The sequence below is a fragment of the Saccopteryx leptura genome, chromosome 6, assembly GCF_036850995.1.
Source record: "Saccopteryx leptura isolate mSacLep1 chromosome 6, mSacLep1_pri_phased_curated, whole genome shotgun sequence".
Taxonomy (NCBI): Eukaryota; Metazoa; Chordata; class Mammalia; order Chiroptera; family Emballonuridae; genus Saccopteryx; species Saccopteryx leptura.
In genome coordinates, this window is record NC_089508.1 from 122405308 (window position 1) to 122430365 (window position 25058).

The following is a 25058-nucleotide window of genomic DNA, read 5'->3' on the forward strand; positions in this document are numbered from 1 at the left end:
GAATCGAACCCGGGTCCCCCGCACGCCAGGCCTACGCTCTACCGCTGAGCCAACCAGCCAGGGCCCCAGATCCTATCTTATTAAAAAGATTCTCCTGCCTGGTGTGCAGGAGTCCCGGGTTCGATTTCCGGCCAGGGCACACAGGAGAAGCGCCCATCTGCTTCTCCACCCCTCCCCCTCTCCTTCCTCTCTGTCTCTCTTCCCCTCCTGCAGCCAAGGCTCCATTGGAGCAAGGTTGGCCCGGGCGCTGAGGATGGTTCTGGCCTCTGCCTCAGGCCCTAGAATGGCTCTGGTTGCAGCAGAGCAACACCCCAGATGGGCAGAGCGTCGCCCCCTGGTGGGCAGGGCATGCCAGGTGGATCCTGGTCGGGCGCATGCGGGAGTCTGTCTGACTGCCTCCCCATTTCCAACTTCAGAAAAATACAAAAAAAAAAATTGGGGGGAGGCTGAAAAAAAAAATAATATACTTAACATGTCTGGCATATAAATTTTAAAATAATCTTTTTTTTAAGTGTTTTTCAATTAAATTGTATTTATTTTAAAGAGGAAGGAAGAGAAACATCTATTTGTTCCACATATTTATGCATTTATTTGTTGATTCTTGTATGTGCCCTGACGGGGGATTGAACCTGCAACCTTGGTATAAGAGAATGTTTATCACCAAGTTATTCAACCCCTAGCAGAAAAACCAGACTACTTGTCCACACCAGCCTTCCCACCTACCACATACAGGCCTAGAAATGCTAGGGAATTTCCCTTCCATGTGTTCCCTCAGGCAATGCACAATTCTTACAGCATTTACACAGGGCCAACCTAGACCAGCTCATTCAAGATTCTGATGCCCAAAGCAAACTCATCACACATCATTATTTACCTAAATCATTAGATATGAAAGCCCTTCAAAGTACTTCACAATCTTTTCCACTCAGCTGACCAGCTTCTCATCCATTCTATCTGCAAAACCAGCTCCATTCCAATACTAGAAATTTCCTTCCATCTTCAACCTCTTCCCCCAGTATTCTTTCCACATCCTTGCTGATTGAACCCTGGTTCTTCCCTGGACACTTCTCCAACAGCAACTGTAGTTTATCACACCTACATTTGGGACTCTGGAAGGAGCAGAGGTGGAATTACTATGAAGCTCTTGAAACTTAAGCTAGTGTCCCTAACTTCCACGAGCTCCCTTTTAAGGTCCTAAGAGATATACTAGCAGCATGTTTAGTCAGGTTTTTGAAAAATTTGCTATCATTTAAACACAAGACATTTCCCCCTCTCCAGCTTCCCCTCAATTTCAGGTAATACTGCAGTATTAATATATAGTATCAGAGGCAGTTACAGTTGGATCACTTCCTGCTTGGCTTCTAGTAGGCCATTTTTTTCAGTTTTGCTTTGCTGAATCCCACCTATTGGAGAAAACCAGGAACAATCCTCTTTTCCATGTAGTCACTCCCTAGATGTAAGAGCTGAGATCTCACCAGTCACAGGATGAGATTCCAAAATACCAGATACAAATTTATACTGGGGACAACCAAAGTTGTATCTCCAGTCCAAAGTTCCCAAGAATTTCAGGTGAATATATAAAGGCCTACATGAGCTTTCCACATAGATGTCTAATTAAAGTTTTGAACTTCATATGCCTCAAACTGAACTTACTACTCTTCCCCAAACTGAATTTTCAGTTCTAGCTTAATAACTTTAGCCTCCCAGATACACAGGCACCAAAGCCCTCCCACCCAATCGTTCAACAAATTCCAGTCTCCACCTTCACAAGTCACTGTTCATGACTACCTCAACCACTTTTACCCTATTCCAATAGTTTCCCTTCCTTTTTTCTTTGATTTTTATTCATTTTAGAGAGAGAGAGAAAAGGGGGAGGAGCAGGAAGCATCAACTCCCATGTGCCTTGACCAAGTAAGCCCAGAGTTTCAAACCAGTGACCTCAGCGTTCCAGGTTGATGCTTTATCCACTGTGCTACAAGTCAGGCCTAGTGAACCTTTAAAAAACAGTTCATGCCTGACCAGGGGTGGCACTGGATCAGGTGTTGACCTGGAACGCTGAGGTCGCTGGTTCAAAAACCCTGGGCTTGCCCGGTTAAGGCACATATGGGAGTTGATGCTTTCTGCTCCTCTCCCCAACCCTGTCTCTCTTCTCTAAAATGAATAAATAAAAATAACTTTAAAAAAATAAAAAAACAGCCTGACCAGGCGGTGGTGCAGTGGATAGTGTCAGACTGGGATGCGGAAGACCCAGGTTCGAAACCCCGAGGTCGCCAGCTTGAACGTGGGCTCTTCTGGTTTGAGCAAAAATTCACCAGCTTGGACCCAAGGTCGCTGGCTCAAGCAAGGGGTCACTCGGTCTGCGGTCAAGGCACATATGAGAAAGCAATCAATGAACAACTAAGGTGTCGCAATGCGCAACGAAAAACTAATGATTGATGCTTCTCATCTCTCCATTCCTGTCTGTCCCTGTATATCCCTCACTCTTTCTCTGTAAAAAAATTTTTTAATTTAAAAAAATAAAAAAGTTCATAGCACTAATCTGTTCTCCAAATGGAAGTTGATCTCAATTACCTAACCATGGCCTACTGAGCTCAAAGTTCCTTTCAGCTTCTCCCTCTGCACCAACTACAACTTTGCTGTTCCTAGAAGGCTCCAGGAATTCTCTCCCCAACAGGACCCATACTTACCTCTGCCTACTAACTACCTAACCTACATATAGGCATGGCTTCTTAGCAAATGGTCAAGATAGCAATTTTATTTTATACAACCTCCACCCTCACCCTTACCAATGCAAAGAAATTCTCTTTTCTCAGCAATCATAATCGATACATCTATGTAGTTAATCACTGCTCCCTTCCACATATAAATTGAGAAATTTACAAACTTTCCTGTATGAATGATCCTAAAAGCCAGGACTGCAAACTAGACACAAATGCCCAGAGCAGATTTTAGTGATAGCCTGGTTCTCAAAACCATTTTCCAACAGTTCCACTGTCACTCAGGTTACATGCTATATCAGGGGTAGTCAACCTTTTTATACCTACTGCCCACTTTTGCATGTTAGTATTAAATTTTCTAACCGCCCACCGGTTCCACAGTAATGGTGATTTATAAAGTAGGGAAGTAACTTTACTTTATAAAATTTATAAAGCAGAGTTACAGCAAGTTAAAGCATATTAATATTAATTACTTACCAAGTACTTTAATGTTGGATTTTTGCTAAATTTGGTAGAATAAATCTTTATAAAACAATTTACTGTAGTTAAATCTATCTTTTTATTTATACTTTGGTTGCTCCACTACCACCCACCATGAAAGCTGGAACGCCCAATAGTGGGCAGGAGGGACCAGGTTGACTACCACTGTGCTAGATGTTCCTATATATAGAAGCAAATGTATTTTTAAGCATAAAAACAAAACTGGCATTTACCAGAGTACAGCATGAATACTTCTATATAACCGGGGGTGGGGGGGTGGGGAGGTGGGGTGGTGGTTTAAAGATGAATGCACTGAGAAGATAACAGCAATTTTAAAAAAATATTTCTAGTCACATGACTGTTTCTTTCACATTTTTATTTTATGTACAAAGAGACAGCATTCTGTGGTAAGGTAGATGTCTTGAATCACCCATTCATGGAAGGTCACTTAGTCCAACTGGAAAAAAAAAAGCAGAGGAATAAATTAATTCAAATGTTTTTTTTTTTGTTTTTGTTTTTTTTTTGTTTTTTTTTTTTTTTTTTTTTTTTTTTTTTTTTTTTTTTTATTTATTCATTTTTAGAGAGGAGAGAGAGGAGAGAAAGACAGAGATAGAGAAAGGGGGAGGAGCCGGATGCATCAACTCCCATATGTGCCTTGACCAGGCAAGCCCAGGGTTTCGAACCAGCAACCTCAGCATTTCCAGGTCGATGCTTTATCCACTGCGCCACCACAGGTCAGGCTAATTCAAATGTTTTAAACATCCACTTTACTGACAAAAAACTGGCTTACCAAATTATACTGCTCACAAAATTTAGGGGGTATTTTATAGCTTCATATTCATTTTGAAATATCCCCTAATTTTTGTGAGCAGTATAGAATCAAGTTTGAACTGGAAACCTGACCCACCCAAAATAACTATCAAGATCTAAATAGTTTAAAATATTTAGTGAACGCATATTACAAGCTGCTCCACAAAACTCAACAATTATACTTTGGATTGTGAGTTTTAGTACTGGTATTCTCCCTTCTTCCCTCAAAGAAATTTGCTGCAGAAACACTTCTACATAAAACGACCTTTACCGAAAGCTCATGATGGTTATTAGGTAATTACAGTGCTACCATGTTGATACTCAATGTGTGCCACAGAAGAGCTGTGCATCTTGGCCCCTAAGAAACTGAAGACCTAAAGCTAGAGCAAGGGCCTGAGTTCATTATCTCCTCTGTGACAGCCTACCTCCTTGTTAAAGTATTTGGTTAAGGGTAAATGTCTAAGCATAAGATGTCTCTGCCACATTAGATACCTCACATTAACAACTTACATTTCCTACAATACAGCAACACAGAGACGTCTATTTTTTTTTTTAGATGAGAAGCATGAATCATCAGTTTTTCCTTGTGACACCTTAGTTCAGGGGTCTCAAACTCGCGGCCCGCCCACCAATTTTGTGCGGCCGCAGACTGGCCCGCAGACTAATCCACGAAGTTTGATTAGTCTGCGGGAGCACAAAATTGGTGGGCGGGCCGCGAGTTTGAGACCCCTGCCTTAGTTGTTCATTGATTGCTTTCTCATATGTGCCTTGACTGCGGGCCTTCAGCAGACCGAGTAACCCCTTGCTCGATCCAGCGACCTCAGGGTCTCGAACCTGGGTCCTTCCACATCCCAGTCCAGCGCTCTATCCACTGGCCCACCGCCTGGTCAGGTGAGACAACTATTTTTAACAAGTATATTCCACTTAACAACCAAAAGAAATTATGAATCAGACCAGTAACTGCATCTCAACGAGCCAACAAGGAATTAGTTTTAACCTAAAAACAAACAAAAAAATCAACTCCTATTAACCGATTATTAGAAGTTTAGAAAGCTTCATATATATACAGAGTGTAATTTTTGTAACACTACCATTCATTTTCCCAGGCTCACACTGGGCTTTGAGCGACCTGACCTCTGACTGAATCTTCACAAGGTCTATCTGGCCCCAAACCTCAAGCTCATTGCAGCATGTAACCCTATTCAACATTTCAGGACAGGGGTAAACACACGTGTCTCCAGGCACGGTGAAATATATCTGCAATGCAACTGTAGTGGTTGTGAGAAGTTAATTTTCTCCAACATAATAAATGGCACCTACTGGTAGCAGAGATGGGTAAACAGGGATCAGGGCCTTCACCCTCCCTATTCCACTAACCTAACTGCCCAAACCCTCAAGTCTGACGCGCTACCCCGCCAACGAAGACAGAGGAAGCCGGTGTTGGCCGACCGCCCACGCCAAGGAGTGCCCCGCACATCCTAACCCCAGAAACAGAGGGCGAGGCGGCGCCGCGGGCGAGTACCTTAATGAAGCCTATGTCCTTGGCGTACTGACGGAAACACTGGCGGCACATGTTGAGGCCGTATTTCCGGATCAGACCGTGCCGGTTTGAGCAGACGCGGCTGGTAAGAATGAAGATGGCATTACGACAAGTTGCAAAAACGAAAGGATTCCGTACTCGGGAGTCCCACCATCGGGACCGCTGGCCTCCACAGACCCATCAGAGGCCTGTAATGGCGGCAGTCACGGTTCCAACTCGGTCTCCCCCTCCCCACACGCCGCCTGCGAGTTCCTCTGCACGAGATTTCAAGCAGCGTCACGCCCCAAAGCAACACTTCCCCAAAACCACATTCTGCTTCTCACCACGAACGAGAACCCTGGCCGAATTTTCTCGGATGGCTCCAGTAGAGCTGCTGGTGACCCATCTTGCTCCCTCTGATGCAACGAGGCAAAAGGAAAAAACTAGCGTACGCAGGCGTTCTTGAAGTTCTGGAGACAGTTACCCAGAATGCCGTGCTGACAAAGGACGCGTGCGCGATGTGGTTACGCGAGTTCAGGGTTGTGAATAGAAGTTGTGCGAAATGGGCGACCCAGCAGATTACGTCACCGGAGCTCAGCCTCTAAGGCAGTCTGGCGCCTATACCCGATCGCCGGGCGTGGTGGCGCGCGCCTGTAGTCCCAGCTACTCGGGAGGCTGAGGCGGGAGGATCGCTTGAGCCCAGGAGTTCTGGGCTGTAGTGCGCTATGCCGATCGGGTGTCCGCACTAAGTTCGGCATCAATATGGTGACCTCCCGGGAGCGGGGGACCACCAGGTTGCCTAAGGAGGGGTGAACCGGCCCAGGTCGGAAACGGAGCAGGTCAAAACTCCCGTGCTGATCAGTAGTGGGATCGCGCCTGTGAATAGCCACTGCACTCCAGCCTGGGTAACATAGCGAGACCCCGTCTCTTTTGAACCCTGAGCAAGAGAAGTCTTGAACTTCTTTATACATTCACTAACTACCGCTGCCTTTTTCATCGCCTCAATCTTTCGTTTTTCTTTTAATTAAAATTTTGCACTTGGAATAAAGGACATCCCGTCAACTCACCACTGACACCTACTGGAGTAAACTTACAAAATAACAAAAACCAGCTGCAATTATTAGAAGTCAACGGTAGGAGTTTCTGTTTTGTTAAACAGAGTATGTTTGCAAGGTTGTTTTTAAATTGACACACGCCTAAAATTACACCTACACCATTCCTTCCCAAAAAACTGATGCGAGACAGAGTATTTGATATTTAATTGGAGTTGGTTGAGTTTAAACTGAGAAACAAATAAACATGTAATGCATGCAGCTTTGACCAGATGATTTGTTGACAAAACAACTAGTGAAAACCAAATGCCATCTGATAATCTACTGAAAAAGATCTCTATCCATAGTCATTTATAATGTCTCTAGATAAACTTAAAACTGTATATAGCTCTGAAGTCAAAGTGTAGTAAGCAGTTAGAGGTGAGCAGAGCAAGGACTATCAGCCAGACACAGAACATCACCAGGGTGGAAAGCCCCAGGAGCCTACCAGGGGGCAAAGCTGAGAGAACAAGGATCACACTCCCAGGGTAACCTCTCCTCTACTAGCATGTTTTTGGTCATGTGGGTTAGGAGTGAAAGGTGGGAAGGGCAGAGAATGATTAGACACCACCACCACCACCACCACCAAGATAACATCTAGGCCTCAATTGCTGTTCATCTCTAGGCCCAGACAAACAATGCCGTGGCTAAACAAACAAAAAAAAACTTTTCAAAAATTTATTTGGACTTGGTGCCTCTACAAAAACCGGCAGAATTGTGGAATTGGGTACTTTATAACACTAGAATGGTTCTGGCAGCAATGGAGCAACGCCCCAGATGGGCAGAGCATCGCCCCTGGCGGGCATGCTGGGTGGATCTTGGTCTCGGGCACATGCAGGAGTCTATCTGACTGCCTCCCCACTTCTAACTTTGGAAAAATACAAAAAAAAAAAAAAAAGAGAATTATTGGTACCTTGACATGTGGTGGCACAGTGGATAAAGCAGCAACCTGGAATGAACAAGTCATGAGTTCAAAAATTGGGGCTTGCCCAGTCAAGGTGCATATGAGAAGCAACTGAGTTGATGCTTCCTGTTCCTTCCCCCACCCTGCCTTTCTCTTGCTCTCTTTCTCTCTCCCCTCTCTAAAGTCAACAAATAAAATCTTAAAAAAAAAAAAAGAATTACTGGTTGGCAGATGAAGAAACACTAGAAACATCTCTGGACTGCAACTTTTATCTAAATTAATTTTTTCCTAAATTCCAAACCCTTTACCTACCCTTCCTCCCTTTATAAAAAAGATTGGCATGAGATGAGATGTTAAGGTATCTTTTTTAGGGTACATGATACCGTCTTCTCAGATCAGAGGCCATCTGAATAAAGCACTCACAGAGAGTCAATCCTTATATATACTTAATTTGGCTGAGCAATAACAGGTAGCATGAATGCCAACATTTCCAGTTTCAAAAGCTTTGACTAGATCTATAAAATGTACCACAGGGAGTAATAATCCAGGAAACTTTTACAGAGGAACTCATATCAGAACTGAAATACAACACTTAAAGGTTGTATTTCATCAGGATTTCGTTGGGACTCCTCTCCCAATCATTAAATTAGGCATTTCATTACACAATGAAGGAAGAAGGCAAATCACAGATTTGCCCGATATGGCCCGGTGTGGCCCAATTCCTGGCTTGCAAATGTGATGGAAACAGGATTGTCTCAAAGCCCTTCCTTCTAGTTCCAACTTTTGTGACTCAATGATGTGATACAGCTAAGCAAGCAGAATATTCTGTATTCAATAATGGATTTGCCCACGGAGTATTAGAGGAGCAAAGAAGAGAGAAATTAATTCTAGCTTATTGCATTTAAGGGGCCTCTGAGCCCTGGTCAGATAGCTCAATTGGTTAGCACATTGTGCTCTAAAGCACAGAGGTTCACAGTTCAATCCCTGGTCAGGGCACATACAGGAACAGACCAACGTTCATGTCTCTCTCTCCCTAAAATCAATAGATAAAAAATTTTTTAAAAGGGGGACCTCTGAAAAAAAAAAAGGGGGACCTCTGAGGTAAACTTTGAAAAGTGGGATTTCTACAGACAGCACTTGATGAAGGGAATGCCTAGTGAGAGGAAGTTTGAGCCAAAGAATGAAGTTGAAAAAGACATGGAGAACATGAACAACTTTGTGTAACTAGAGTGGAGGACAAACGAAAAAGCCTAGTAATAGATAAGATTGAAAAGGTATTTTATGTCTGACCTGTGGTGGTGCAGTGGATAAAGCATCAACCTGGAACGTTAAGATCAGTGGTTCAGAACCCTAGGCTTGCCTGGTCAATGCACATATGGGAGTTGATGCTTCCTGCTCCTCCCCTTTCTCTTTCTCTCTCTCTCTCTCTCTCCTCTCTAAAATGAATAAATATCCAAAAAAAAAAAGAGGTATTTTATTTTAAAGCCTGACTATGGAAGGCCCAGTGCCAAGCTTCTGTAGTTTTCCTGGAATTTATATTAGTCACTGATATATAGTTAACAAAATCAATGTGCGTCTCAAAAGCTAATCTAACATTTGCCCACCTCTATACCCTTCTCAGGCCTTACCTAGTTGGCCTCAGTAAAAGTGGTTCTGAGATCAATTCCATAATATTTTCAACACTCATATATAATCATTTGGGCCAAAAACTGTGAACTCCTTTAAAAGAAAAAAGTGAAAGGTTGTACAAGAAGCAATCAATTACACGTGAACAATTTGTTCAACTATCATAATATTCAAGTAGTTTTTTTTTAATGTTTTTTTTCTGATCTTGAAAGTTGTTCTTGGTGGAGATACTGCAAAACTGCTATTGAGAAGTTGTATTTCCTCTTTTAAGATAATGTGGCACCATCTATCACAACTAATGTAATTATCAATTTCTTTTTCAATAAGAAAGCTGAGAGTACAGCTTCAAAAGTCCATTTTAACCTGGTGTTTATAAAGAGTTTATAGCTTAATCCCATAGTCTTCTTACAGGTTCCTAGTTCTCATTTGTATTTGGCTTTTCAATACGTTTTTAGACACATTTTTTTTCCTAATACAATACTTATTGGATTTGTTTCTTTTTTTTTTTAATGCAGTGAATGCAAAGAAAAAGAAAAAAAAACATGCCATAATTTCCTTTCCCAGATAATCCCTATTGAGATTTTCTTTTTGAAAAAATAAAATACTCCTAAAATTGAAATGTTAGAAGAGCACAGAGTATAGACATTATTTTTTAATGTAAGCACATTGAGTTAGTCTGCATGTTAAGACACTGTTGTGCAAGATGACTCTTGTTTTCAACCTCAGATTCTTTTCACAATCGTTTGGGATGGTACATGCAAAATTTCATAGTTTAAAGGCCTGTATCTCTTGAATGATCTTCAATTTCAGAACCTTTAGGAATAGAATCATACTTTTCCTCTAAACTTTTAAAAATCTATTTTACCATAAACAGGGTCTAAGATATATATTTTGCATGTTTGGCTATTACAACAATATGAACACTTCAGTTTCATCAGCCGGTTCTTTCCAGCGGGTCAGAATTAAGCTGTTAATGATTTAATCAGTCTCTTTTTTTAAGTTCAGTGTTTAATAGTCTGTATATCTATATATTTCAGCACATATTGGGATTTTAACTAATTATATGCTCTAAAATAAAACATGCATATATACATTTTTTTTCAATTTTCTTTTAATTGATTTCAGAGAGAGAAAGGAACATTGATTTGTTGTTCCACTTATTTATGCATTCATTGATTGACTCTTGTATGCTCCCCAAGCCAAGATGGAACCCGCAATGTTGGTGTATCGGGACAATGCTCCAACCAACTTAGCTACCCAGCCAGGGCCCAAAAATAAATTTTTAAAAGTCCCTTGCCTGACCTGTGGTGGCACAGTGGATAAAGCGTCGACCTGGAAATGCTGAGGTCGCCAGTTTGAAACCCTGGGCTTGCCTGGTCAAGGCACATATGGGAGTTGATGCTTCCAGCTCCTCCCCCTTCTCTCTCTCTGTTTCTCTCTCTCCCTCTCTCTCTCCTCTCTAAAAATGAATAAATAAAATTAAAAAAAAAAAAAACTTTAAAAAAAAAAAAGTAAGTCTCAACCTGGCTGGATAGCTCCATTGGTTAGAGCATCAATCCAAAGCACAGAGGTTGCCGATCCAATGCCCAGTCAAGGCACATACAGGAACAGATGTTCCTCTCTCTCTCTCTCTCTCTCTCTCTCTCTCTCCTTTCTTCTCTCTATAATTAATAAATTTAAAAAAATTTTGTGAAGGGAGGGGAGGGACACAATGAAAACCAGATAGAAGGTGACAGAAGACAATTGGACTTTGGGTGATGGGAATGCAACATAATCAAATGTCAAAATAACCTAGAGATGTTTTCTCTGAACATATGTACCCTGATTTATCAATGTCACCCCATTAAAATTAATAATAATAATAAAAAAAATTTAAGTCACCCAGCCTCCATTTTCTTCTTTCAGTCCAGAACATGTTATCAGTTTTGAGTGAGATCCTTAAAAAAAATCTTTCTATATTCACTTACACACATATATGTACATATATGTATAAATGTGTTCATATATATGCTTGTATTTATAATTAAATATATATTTTTATACTTCTTTTCACTTACATAAACAGAAGCATATCGTATTCACAAATAGATCATAAAGCATCTCAGAAGAATATAAAAGCTAAGGAGAAATGTATAGCAAAAATGGGGAATAAACATGAAGTGAAATATCCTCAGGTGTGGGGGCGCTCCACACCTTACCTCCCTCCCAGGAGGAAAGTGTGTGTGCATCTCCTGAGCTCTAGGAGCCCTACTAGCAATGGGCAGCACGCTAACCCCCTGACCTTGTGTCTCCAAGGCTCCCTTTTCTCTGACTCTCCAGTGAGCTGACAACAGCCCTGCCTTGGCTCCCTACTTTCCCATTACATTTCTAGAGAACTAAAGTAGTCCCACCTAGCCTCTGTCCTGTTGCTTCCTCTGACCTAAGCCCTTCTTTGTTTCACTGTCCCCAAGTTAAATAAACATACTTGTACTATCAAAATAATATATATAAATACACACACACACACATATGCTTCGGTGAACATTTTTTTTTGCATACTTATATTTATACAGTATATCAATATAATAAAGTATATCTATAAAGTACAATTATGGAAATGGGACTGCTAGACTTAAGAATGTTTTTTTTTAATTTTTTAGATATAACCAATTTGCTCCTATAGAAATTGTAACAATTCTAATTCATACCCGTAGAAACTGTTTTCCCTCAATCCCCAACGATGTAAACCAGCAAACTATTTAGCATTTGTCTTCTTTTTTTTTCTTTTCTTTTTTTTAAATTTTATTTATTCATTTTAGAGAGGAGGGAGGGAGAGAGAGAGAGAAGAGGGGAAGAGCTGGAAACATCAACTCCCATATGTGCCTTGACCAGGCAAGCCCAGGGTTTTGAACCAGCAACCTCAGTATTTCCAGGTTGACACTTTATCCACTGTGCCACCACAGGTCAGGCTAGCATTTGTCTTCTTAAGCACTGGGGAAAAAACCTTTTGTTGCAGCCACAAAAACACTTGTTCTTACCTAATTCAAGTGTGCTGATCTCAAATCTGACATTAGTTTTTCTCTGTAAGCTACAGGTTTTTTTGCAATTCAAGATTTTAGGTTTTCATCTTATTGTAAAATTTTCAATATTTAGTTTAACATAATGAAGTAGAATGTCTTCTTGGGCATTACCTTTGTGAAAATATAATAATTTATATAATGCAGTAAATACACTAATACATTAAAAGATATGATTGCATCAGAATTTGTCTACAATTTCAAAATGAACATATTAAAACACTTATTGTAATCATAAAATTTGCACAAAACTTATTTAAATTCTATTCAGGCAAAAATTTGCATTTGTAGCTCTTGCGTTTGTGTACTTGTTGAGGACAATCTCGTTTAATGCTCCAGCAGTAGTCTGCTCATCACTAACAGCTCCAAGATTTTCGGGAAACTTATCAAGGTGATTGTTCAGGAAGTGAATCTTAACACTCGTGTTACATCCAATGTCACAGAAAGCTAACAGCATCCTTTGAACTAGAAGTTCATAGTTTTCTGCTTTTTTGTTGCCAAGAAAGTTCTTTGTAACTGCCACGAAAAACTGCCATGCTGCCGTCTCCTCCTTATTCATCTTCCTGGCAAATTCTTCGTCACGTATGAGGGTTTGAATTTGAGGACCATCGAATACACCTGCTTTTATCTTCTCGAAAGACAAGGCAGGAAAAGCAGAAATAATATGTTGAAAGCATTCACTTTCTTTATTCAAAGCCTGAACGAACTGCTTCATTAAGCCAACTTTGATGTGAAGTGGGGGAAAAATGATCCTGTCTCAATTAACTACAGGTTCATTCACAATATTTTGCATCCCTACTTCCAGAGCTTCACGTTTCAGCCATTCCTTCTGTGTCCAGTGTTTCTCCCGAACTCAGCTGTCCCACAAACACAGAAAGCAAGGATACTTTGTGAAACCTCTCTGTTGTCCTAGAAGGAAATTTACCATTTTAAGATCCACACAAATGATCCAGTTATGCTCCTCATACTTCAGAAAGTTGAGGACAATTTTTATGTCATTCGTACTAAGTCATTTAATTCAGGTTGGCTAAACTGCTGAGGGGTTAATGACTGCTTGGCATCAGAAGAAGACCCTTCAGATTCTACAACCATTTCCTCATGCATCTTATCAAAATACACTTGATCACCATGTTCACTTTCTTCATCCTTAGAAAAAATAAAACCATTCAAAACTGGAACCGGGAGTGTCTCAGAATGTGGGATAGGTCGTATTGCTGAAGGAATATCAGAATATGCGATCATATGCTCTTTTTTCTCACCGATGCCCTGTGTATGAATCAGACAGAAATAACAGTCACTACTGTGATTCTTAGGTTCATGGCAAACCATGGGAATACCAAAAGGCATTCCTTTGAGTTTTCCTTTTGTCCAGTCATGAAGCATTTCCTCACAATTATGACACACAATATGAGGAGCCCAATTCTTGTCTTGATCGCCAAGGGGAACTTGAAAATAGGCAATATGTGCACGTGTCACAAACGATGAAATATTGTGCCTTTGATGTTGAAGTGTGTAACAGCCACATATATAACAGAAGGTGTTAGGACTATTCTTACACTTCTATTCTCGAAGAAGCCATGATTCAATCTTTTTTTTTTTTTTTTAATAATTTTATTTTTTTAATGGGGTGACATCAATAAATCAGGATACATATATTCAAAGATAACAACTCCAGGTTATCTTGTCGTTCAATTATGTTGCATACCCATCACCGAAAGTCAGATTGTCCTCTGTCACCTTCTATCTTGTTTTCTTTGTGCCCCTCCCCCTCCCCCTTTCCCTCTCCCATTCCCCCCTCCCCCCCCCATAACCACCACACTCTTATCAATGTCTCTTAGTTTCACTTTTATGTCCCACCTACGTATGGAATAATGCAGTTCCTGGTTTTTTCTGATTTACTTATTTCGCTTCGTATCATGTTATCAAGATCCCACCATTTTGCTGTAAATGTTCTGATGTCATCATTTCTTATGCCTGAGTAGTATTCCATAGTGTATATGTGCCACATCTTCTTTATCCAGTCATCTATTGACAGGATTTTTGGTTGTTTCCATGTCCTGGCCACTGTGAACAATGCTGCAATAAACATGGGGCTGCATGTGTCTTTACGTATCAATGTTTCTGAGTTTTTGGGGTATATACCCAGTAGAGGGATTGCTGGGTCATAAGGTAGTTCCATTTTCAGTTTTTTGAGGAACCACCATACTTTCTTCCATAATGGTTGTACTACTTTACATTCCCACCAACAGTGTATGAGGGTTCCTTTTTCTCCACAGCCTCTCCAACATTTGCTATTACCTGTCTTGCTAATAATGGCTAATCGAACAGGTGTGAGGTGGTATCTCATTGCCGTTTTGATTTGCATTTCTCTAATAGCTAAAGAAGATGAGCATCTTTTCATATATCTGTTGGCCATTTGGATTTCTTCCTGGGAGAAGTGTCTGTTCATATCCTCTTCCCATTTTTTATTGGATTGTTTGTTTGTTTGTTGTTGAGTTTTATGAGTTCTTTGTATATTTTGGATATTAGGCCCTTATCTGAGCTGTTGTTTGAAAATATCATTTCCCATTTAGTTGGCTTTCTGTTTATTTTGTTATCAGTTTCTCTTGCTGAGCAAAAACTTCTTAGTCTAATGTAGTCCCATTCATTAATTTTTGCCTTCACTTCTCTTGCCTGTGGAGTCAAATTCATAAAATGCTCTTTAAAACCCAGGTCCATGAGTTGAGTACCTATGTCTTCTTCTTTGTACTTAATTGTTTCAGGTCTTATGTTTAGATCTTTGATCCATTTTGAGTTAATTTTTGTACAGGGGGAGAGACTGTAGTCCAGTTTCATTCTTTTGCATGTGGCTTTCCAGTTTTCCCAGCACCATTTATTGAAGAGGCTTTCTTTTCTCCATTGTGTGTTCTTGGCCCCTTTATCAAAAATTATTTGACTATATATATGTGGTTTTATTTCTGGACTTTCTATTCTGTTCCATTGGTCTGAGTGTCTATTTTTCTGCCAATACCATGCTGTTTTGATTGTCGTGGCCCTATAATATAGTTTGAAGTCAGGTATTGTAATTCCCCCAGCTTCATTCTTTTTCTTTAGGATTGCTTTGGCTATTCGGGGTTTTTTATAGTTCCATATAAATCTGATGATTTTTTGTTCCATTTCTTTAAAAAACGTCATTGGAAGTTTGATGGGAATTGCATTAAATTTGTATATTGCTTTGGGTAATATAGCCATCTTGATTATATTTATTCTTCCTAGCCAAGAACAAGGTATATTCTTCCATCTCATTATATCTTTTTCGATTTCCCTTAACAATGGTTTATAGGTTTCATTATATAAGTCCTTTACATTCTTTGTTATGTTTATTCCTAAGTATTTTATTTTTTTTGTTGCAATCGTGAAGGGGATTGTTCTTTTGAGTTCGTTCTCAATTGTTTCATTGTTGGCATATAGAAAGGCTATTGACTTCTGTATGTTAATTTTGTATCCTGCGACCTTACTGTATTGGCTTATTGTTTCTAGTAGTCTTTTTGTGGATTCTTTGGGGTTTTCGATGTATAGGATCATATCATCTGCAAAAAGTGATACCTTTACTTCTTCTTTTCCGATATGGATGCCTTTTATTTCTTTGTCTTGTCTGATTGCTCTGGCTAGAACCTCTAGTACCACATTAAATAAGAGTGGAGAGAGTGGACAACCCTTTCTTGTTCCTGATTTAAGGGGAAAAGCCTTCAGTTTTGTGCCATTTAATATGATGTTAGCTGATGGTTTATCATATATGGCCTTTATCATGTTGAGATATTTTCCTTCTATACCCATTTTGTTGAGAGTCTTAAACATAAAATTGTGTTGTATTTTATCGAAAGCCTTTTCTGCATCTATTGATAAGATCATGTGGTTTTTGTTTTTTGTTTTGTTGATATGGTGTATTACGTTAACCGTTTTACATATGTTGAACCATCCTTGAGATTCTGGGATGAATCCCACTTGATCATGATGTATTATTTTTTTAATATGTTGTTGTATTCGATTTGCTAGTATTTTGTTTAGTATTTTAGCATCTGTATTCATTAGAGATATTGGTCTGTAGTTTTCTTTTTTTGTGCCATCCTTGCCTGGTTTTGGTATGAGGGTTATGTTGGCCTCATAAAATGTGTTTGGAAGTATTGCTTCTTCTTCAATTTTTTGGAAGACTTTGAGTAGAATAGGAACCAAGTCTTCTCTGAATGTTTGATAAAATTCGCTGGTATAGCCGTCAGGGCCTGGACTTTTATTTTTGGGGAGGTTTTTAATGGTTTTTTCTATTTCTTCTCTACTGATAGGTCTGTTTAGGCTTTCTACTTCTTCTTGACTCAGTCTAGGAAGGTTGTATTGTTCTAGGAATTTATCCATTTCTTCTAGGTTGTTGAATTTAGTGGCATATAGTTTTTCATAGTATTCTACAATAATTCTTTGTATATCTACGGTGTCCGTGGTGATTTCTCCTCTTTCATTTTGGATTTTGTTTATATGAGTTCTTTCTCTTTTTTCCTTGGTAAGTCTTGCCAAGGGTTTGTCAATTTTGTTGATCTTTTCAAAGAACCAGCTCCTTGTTCTATTAATTTTTTCTATAGTTTTTCTGTTCTCTAATTCATTTATTTCTGCTCTGATTTTTATTATCTCCTTTCTTCGCCTGGTTTTGGGTTGTCTTTGTTCTTCTTTTTCTAGTTCCTTAAGGTGGGAAGTTAAGTGGTTCACTTGGGCTCTCTCTTGTTTGTTCATATATGCCTGAAGTGATATGAACTTCTCTCTTATCACTGCTTTTGCTGCATCCCATAGATTCTGATATGTTGTATTGTCATTTTCATTAGTCTGTATATATCTTTTGATCTCTGCACTTATTTCTTCTTTGACCCATTCATTTTTTAAAAGTATGTTGTTTAGTTTCCACATTTTTGTGGGATTTTTTCCCTCTTTTTTGCAGTTGAATTCTAGTTTCAAGGCTTTATGATCAGAAAATATGCTTGGTACAACTTCGATTTTTCTGAATTTGCTGATGTTGTTTTTGTGGCCCAACATATGGTCAATTCTTGAGAATGAACCATGTACACTGGAGAAAAATGTATACTCAGTCACTTTGGGATGAAATGTCCTGTAGATGTCTATCATATCCAGGTGCTCTAGTGTTTTGTTTAAGGCCACTATGTCTTTGTTGATTCTCTGTTTGGATGACCGATCTAGAGCCGTCAGCGGTGTATTGAGGTCTCCAAGTATGATTGTATTTTTGTCAGTTTTTGTTTTAAGATCAATAAGTAGCTGTCTTATATATTTTGGTGCTCCTTGGTTTGGTGCATATATATTAAGAATTGTTATGTCTTCTTGATTCAGTGTCCCCTTAGCCATTATGAAGTGGCCATTTTTGTCTCTGAGTACTTTTGCTGTCTTGTAGTCAGCATTATCCGATATGAGTATTGCTACACCTGCTTTTTTTTGGATGTTATTTGCTTGGAGTATTGTTTTCCAGCCTTTCACTTTGAATTTGTTTTTATCCTTGTTACTTAGATGAGTTTCCTGTAGGCAGCATACAGTTGGATTTTCTTTTTTAGTCCATTCTGCTACTCTGTGCCTTTTTATTGGTGAGTTTAATCCGTTTACATTTAGTGTAATTATTGATACTTGTGAGTTCCCTATTGCCATTTTATATCTTGCTTTCTGTTAGTTTTGTGTCTTGTTTGATCCTTCTCTTTCGTTTTTCTATCTTTTGTTTTTATTTGGTTGTATTCCATACATCTTTCCTCTGTTGCTATCTTTTTTATCTCATGTGCTTCTGTGGTGGTTTTTTCAATGGTGGTTACCTTTGAGTAATGAAAAGGGTCCCTACCCTGTTCATTGTAGTGAACTATTTTGTGAGTACTTTTGCACTCCATCATCCTTTGCTACTGTTAATCTCCATCTTCTCCCCCTCTTTCTTTTTGTTGTTGTCACAGTTTAAATTTGGTTTTATTGTGTTCTTCTTGGAGCTTTTACTTGTGGCTCTGTTGTTGTTGTTTTTTGTTCTTTGTATCTGATTGGAGAACCCCCTTTAGTAATTCCTGGAGTGGGGGTTTTCTGATGATAAATTCCCTCATCTTTTCTGTATCTGTGAATGTTTTTATTTCTCCTTCATATTTGAAGGATAGCTTTGATGGGTATAGTATTCGTGGCTGAAAGTTCCTCTCTTTCAGGACTTTAAATATTGGGGTCCACTCTCTTCTAGCTTGTAGAGTTTCTGCTGAGAAATCTGATGATAATCTAATGGGCCTTCCTTTATATGTTGTATTCTTCTTTTCCCTGGCTGCCTTGAGAATTTTTTCTTTGCTGTTGGTTTGTGTCAATTTCATTATGATATGCCTTGGAGTAGGTTTGTTGGGGTTAAGAAAACTCGGAGTTCTGTTTGCTTCTTGAACTTGAGGCTTTAGTTCTTTCCACAGGCTTGGGAAGTTCTCATCTATTATTTGTTTGAGTATGTTCTCCATTCCATTTTCTCTCTCTTCTCCCTCTGATATACCTATTATTCTTATGTTATTCTTTTTGATGGAGTCAGATAATTCTTGTAGGGCTATCTCATTTTTTTAAATTTTTGAGTCTCTTTCTTCTTCTCTCTGTTGTGCCTCAAGTTGCTTGTCTTCTATTTCACTAATCCTCTCTTCTGTCTGACCTGTTCTATTAGCTAAGCTTATTACTTCGTTTTTTAGCTCATGAATTGAGTTTTTCATCTCTGTTTGATTTGTTTTTATAGTTTCAATTTCCTTGGACATATATTCTTTGTGTTCATTGAGTTGTTTTCTGAGCTCCCTAAATTGCCTTTCTGTGTTTTCTTGTATATCTCGGAGGATTTTTAGGATTTCTATCTTGAATTCTCTGTCATTTAGCTCCAAGGTTTCCAATATATTAAATTTTTTCTCCAGAGATTTTTCCTCACCTAGCTGTGTTACCTCTCTTTCTTTTGTATCCATGATATTCGATTTTCTCTTCCTTAATGGCATCTGAGGGTGGTTTTGTTGATAGTATTAATGAGATTTAATAAAGAATAAAAAGTTAAAAAAAATAAAAAAATAAAAAATCGAACAGAGTTGTTTTTAAAAAAAAAAATAATAATGAAATAAAGAAAAATAAAATAAAATAAAAAATTTAAAAAAAGGAAATTATTCCCCCCCTCCTTTTTTCCTCTCCTCTCCTCTCCCCTCTTTCTTGAGAAAATCTTGTGGTGCACTGTGAATTATAACATACAATGCCTGTGATGGAGGGCCTGAATTGAGGAAAAGTAATAAAGGGGCAAAAAAAGAAAAAGAAAAAAAAAAAGAAATAAGAAAAAGGGGGTATAGACCCACAAAAAGCAAATAAGGAAAAAATTTTGGTCAAGAATAAAATGATTTGCTTTTAGGTGTTGGTTGTCTAAGAGTTATGATGAGAGGAATAAGAGGAAAACAGAAAAATGGGGGGACAAATTAAAAAATTACTACTGTATTTAGTGAAACAAGAACTAGATAAAATGGAGAGCCAGGGATGGGAGCACTGCTAGTGAGTTAAAAAGGTGAAGAAAAAAACCCCAAAAATGCCACAAACATAAGTTTGAGTCCCAGATAAGATAATTTGTTTGTAATTGAGGTTTGAATGAGAGGAGATGTAAAGGAGAAAGGAAGAAACTAATATAGAGGGAGAAAAGAAAGAGAGAGAGAGAAAAAAAGAGGGAACCACTAAAAGAAGAAAAAAGAAAAAAAGAGGTGGGAGAGAGAGAGAAAGTTAAGGGTTTTGGAGTGCAATCCTCATAGAGAGAAAGGAAGAGGAGAGAAAAGATAATGGGAGATGTAACACTTATGGGTAGTGTAGTTCAAGGAGAGGAGAGAGTAAGACAGGCAGAGAGTTAATTGGCCAAATTGGAGGAGGAAAAAAAGTATCAAGAATGAAGATAAGAGAAACAGACGAACAAATATAATAAAATGGGATAGGTTATAAAGTCTGCAGATTATTCTTGATTTTGAGAGGTTATCTTCTTGCTTTTTCTTTTCTCTCCCTCTTCCTGGTCGGTGACTCTGTACCCCGGGTTCTGCCCCTTTGGCACGCTCGGTAGAGGTTTGCCGTTGATAAGTCTCTATGGCAATGTCATGTATTGTGCTTTAGTCTCATTGGCAGTCAAGGCTCATTAGCATTTATAGGCTCCGACAGTGAGAGAGTCCGTGTTCCTGGAGCCTTTTTCCTAGTCTTTCCTTCCTCAATTAGTAGCCTGATAATCCAGCTATGGGGTTGCTGCTGCCTCTGCCTGGATAGTAAGAGGCTCAAAGAGCTGGCAACTCCCCACTCTATTTCCCCTCAGCACAGAGCTCTGGGTAAGGCTCAGTCAGTCAGAGCTGCTAGCATGACCTCTGGCTCTGCCACTCTGTCCGGTAACACAGGCGGGCGCCCACTTCTGGGGTGCTTGGAGGAAACTCTCACTCAGTATCTGCGTGCGCAGACCAGGATATCCAGCCAGCAGTCTCACGCTCTGAGTGAAACCCCCAACCGCATGGAAAAGTTGCAGCGTTGAAATTGGCTTTCGCTCCGTCCCCGTGCGCGGCTTTTGCAAGGCGCTTGGGCGGCCCGAGATTCCGCTTTGGCCCACAAAAAGGCCCCTCTGTGCGATAACACGGGCGCGCACTGCCGAGGCACTTGGAGGAATCTCTCACTCCCTATCTGCGCGCGCAAACCAGGATATGAGGCCGGCTGCGTTTCCCTCTGAGTGAAAGCCCCACCAGCACGGAAAATTTCCACCGTTGGAATTAGTTCTCGCTCCCTCCCATGCGCGGCTTTCCCAGGGCGCTGGGGCTGCCCAGAGATTCTGCTTTCAGCCCACAGAAAGGCCCCCGACTCTGCCTCTCTGTGGGGTAACATGGGCACCCACCCCCGGGGCTTAGGAAGAAATCTCTCGCCCAGTAGCTGCACGCACCAACCAGGAGATCGGGTAAAATGGCTGCCCCGCTTGTCTTTCTTTGTTTGGGTTTGGCGCGAGTGTTAGCTTGTATTGCCCGGGTTGCCACAGGATCAGTTTTTTCCTCGGCTTGGATCTCTGTGCCACAGCCTGGTTCGGCCGTTTGTGCCACGGCCTGGATCTATTTACCCCCTTTGCCCGCCTCAGTTTCTATATTCACAGTTACCAGAGAAAGCCGCCCTGTTTAGGTTAGTGAGGAAGGCGGAGCATTTCTTACTCCCTAATTCCTTCGGGGTTTGGTTATATATTTAGCCAATTTTTCACTCGACCATACCTTCGGGTGTATTGCGAAGCATCTGGAGGCTCCAAGTATAGGTTTTTCTGTTTCTGGTTGAAGATCTTGTTGAGCTTTGGGGGAGATTTATCGGTATCGCTTCTTACCCCGCCATTACTCTGACCCATGATTCAATCTTAAAACAAAATAAGAGGGTGTTAAAACTAAGAACTATATGAACCCATACATAGATGGGACATAAAAATGAGACACAGAGACATGGACAAGAATGTGATGGTAACGGGGGTGGGGTGGGGTGGAGGGGGGGAGGGGGCGAAGAAGGAGAAGGAGGGGGTAGGGGGAGGGGAGGGCACAAAGAAAACCAGATAGAAGGTGACAGAAGACAATTTGACTTTGAGTGTGGGGTATGCAGCATAATCAAATGTCAAAATAATATGGAGATGTTTTCTTTTTCTTTTTTTTTTTTAAAGATTTTATTTATTCATTTTAGAGAAGGGGGAGGGGGGAGAGAGAAGGGGGAGGAGCAGGAAGCATCAACTTCCATTTGTATCTTGACTGGGCAAGCCCAGGGTTTTGAACCTGTGACCTCAGTGTTCCAGGTCAACGGTTTATCCACTATGCCACCACAGTTCAGGCCAGGAGATGTTTTCTCGGAACATATGTACCCTGATTTATCAATGTCACTGCACTAAAATTAATAAAAATAAGATTAAAAAAAAGAGGGTGTTTTTATCAGATAATAATTTTTTTACATTTAAAAACAACTACAATTATGTAAAAGTGATGTTTGTAAAACATTAATTGCCTTGTGGTTATGTTCAATCCAAGAGTCGTTGCCCTTTAACTCCAATTTAAAAACCAATGCATGCCATTAACTGTAACAAAAAATTAAAATTGCACAAAAACTAGAGCATGCACCAAAAAACAGATTTCAGATTTGGAATCAGCAATGCAAAAATATATAGAAACAGTTCTAAAACCTCATGCAACAGAAGATGAAAAAAATAATTATTTCCCAGTGTAGCATAAAAATGTAACTTGTTTTAGTTTGAATTTTGATAAGGCAGATCATGTTTTCTTGTTGTCAATGTAAGAAATTTCCAACGCGGTAAAGCATTTTTATCAGTTTATTTGAGCCAAATTGATGGTAATTGCTGGAAAGCAAAATCTCGATGGATTGAGAAAATGCTTTAGAGAATGGCAGTTTTGCAGCTTTTTTTTTTTTTTTAATTTTTTAATTTTTAAATTTTTTTATTACAGAGACAGAGAGAGAGTCAGAGAGAGGAATAGATAGGGACAAACAGACAGGAACGGAGAGAGATGAGAAGCATCAGTCATCAGTTTTTCGTTGTGAAACCTTAGTTGTTCATTGATTGCTTTTTCATATGTGCCTTAACCGTGGACCTTCAGCAGACTGAGTAACCCCTTGCTTGAGCCAGTGAGCTTGGGTCCAAGCTGGTGAGGTTTGTTCAAACCAGATGAGCTCGCGCTCAAGCTAGCGACCTCAGGGTCTTGAACCTGGGTCCTCCACATCCCAGTCCGACGCTCTATCCACTGCGCCACCGCCTGGTCAGTTAGTTTTGCAGCTTTTTAAAATTTTTTATTTATTGATTTTAGACAAAGGAGATAGAGAAAGAAAGGCTGGGAGGAGGAACAGAAAGCATCAACTCATAGTCTGGCCTGTGGTGGCTCAGTGGATAGAGCATCCTATTAGAATGCTGAGGTTGCTGGTTCAAAACCCTGGGCTTGCCTGGTCAAGGCACATACCTCAAGCAAGGAACAACTAAAATGAAGCAACTATGAGTTGATACCTCTCACTCTGACCTCTCTGTAAAATTAATAAATAAAAACTGAAAGAAAGGCCCTGGCCAGTTGCCTCAGTGGTAGAGTGTCGGCCTGGCATGCAGGAGTCCCGGGTTCGATTCCCGGCCAGGACACACAGGAGAAGTGCCCATCTGCTTCTCCACCCCTCCCCCTATTCTTCCTCTCTGTCTCTCTCTTCCCCTCCCGCAGCGAGGCTCCATTGGAGCAAAGTTGGCCCGGGCACTGAGGATGGCTCTGTGGCCTCTGCCTCAGGCGCTAGAATGGCTCTGGTTGCAGCAGAGCAACGCCCCAGATGGGCAGAGCATCGCCCCCTGGTGGGCATGCCGGTGGATCCCGGTCGGGCACATGCGGGAGTCTGTCTGACTGCCTCCCCGTTTCCAACTTAAGAAAAATACAAAAAAAAAAAAAAAGAAAAAAAACTGAAAGAAAGAAAGAAGGAAAGAAAACATCAACTCGTAGTTGCTAAGCCCAGTGTGTAGAACCAGTGACCTCAGCATTCCAGGTCATCACTCTATCCACTGTGCCACCACAGGTCAGATATTGTAGCTTATTTTATACATTGGAATCAAAGGAGGAGACATAAGGAGGACTATATGAAATCCATTGGTAAATTAAGGGGCGGGAGAAAGCAAAGTGGTGAAATCTCTCAGATTGGATAAAAAATAAAACAAAGAGACAAGTGCTTTTACATCGGTGGGTACAGGACAATTAACAACTGACAGAGCACGTACAGATGATATTAGGGCAAGAAGAAAACAGTGAGGTTCTGAGATCTCCTTAAGGTAAAGACTGACTTTTGTCAAGGATGCTATAGGCCTAGGATGAGACTTCCCACTGTGATTTGCTTTCAGTTAAGACTGCTTTTCAAACTACCTATGTGGTCACTTCCTCATTGACTTTGTAAGCTCCACCATGCTGGCCTCCCCTGAGCTTGTCATGTTTCATATGTGGCCCCTTTTAAGTCTACACTTTGTTTATTTTTTTTTTTCTTTTTCTTTTTTTTTTCTGAAGCTGGAAACAGGGAGAGACAGTCAGACAGACTCCTGCATGCGCCCGACCGGGATCCACCCGGCACGCCCACCATGGGGCGATGCTCTGCCCACCAGGGGGCGATGCTCTGCCCATCCTGGGCGTCGCCATGTTGCGACCAGAGCCACTCTAGCGCCTGAGGCAGAGGCCACAGAGCCATCCCCAGCGCCCGGGCCATCTTTGCTCCAATGGCGCCTTGGCTGCGGGAGGGGAAGAGAGAGACAGAGAGGAAAGTGCGGCAGAGGGGTGGAGAAGCAAATGGGCGCTTCTCCTGTGTGCCCTGGCCGGGAATCGAACCCGGGTCCTCCACACGCTAGGCCGACGCTCTACCGCTGAGCCAACTGGCCAGGGCCTAAGTCTACACTTTGTTTAAAATCCAGCATGTGTCTTTATGTGGGCATTTCTCCTTTAAGTCTACAGCCCTCTTTCATAATGTCTTCCTAATCTTTATATATTTGTAAATGTTTGCATGCAAGAAAATAAACCCTTAAAAAAAGATTATGAGCCTTTTGACCTTCATATTGGTCACAGTTATTTTAGTTATCACGTTAGGTAGGACAAGGGTCTCAAGGTCTTGAAAGTTCTTACTAAATGCTATTCTTTTTTGTTTATTTTTGTTTTTGTTTTTTGTGACAAAGAGAGAGGGACAGATAGGGACAGACAAACAGAGAGAGAGATGAGAAACATCAAGTCTTCATTGCAGCTTCTTTGTCTACTTAGTTATTTACTGATTGCTTTCTCATATGTGCCTTCACAGGGTGGGGGATTACAGCAGAGCGAGTGACCC

At 40.5% G+C, this 25058-nt stretch overlaps 1 protein-coding gene across 1 annotated transcript; it reads right to left on the minus strand.

Annotated features, from left to right (window-relative positions):
* Positions 1-3554: 3554 nt before the first annotated feature.
* Positions 3555-6031, minus strand: RPS29 (ribosomal protein S29). The gene is made up of 3 exons (XM_066388368.1): positions 5871-6031; positions 5530-5629; positions 3555-3654 (listed from the first exon to the last, which is right to left on the minus strand). Exons 1-3 carry the CDS (start codon positions 5930-5932, stop codon positions 3646-3648), a joined length of 171 nt encoding a protein of 56 aa, XP_066244465.1. The 5' UTR covers positions 5933-6031; the 3' UTR covers positions 3555-3645.
* Between the last annotated feature and the right edge of the window lie 19027 nt (positions 6032-25058).

What these genes read in the sequence shown, in the direction of transcription:
- RPS29 (XM_066388368.1), bottom strand. Translation starts at nt 5,932, where the DNA reads ATGGGTCACCAGCAGCTCTACTGGAGCCATCCGAGAAAATTCGGCCAG. An exon ending in GGCCAGGGTTCTCGTTCGTG is followed by an intron (nt 5,630 to 5,870) that starts GTGAGAAGCAGA and finishes CATTCTTACCAG; the next exon opens with CCGCGTCTGCTCAAACCGGC.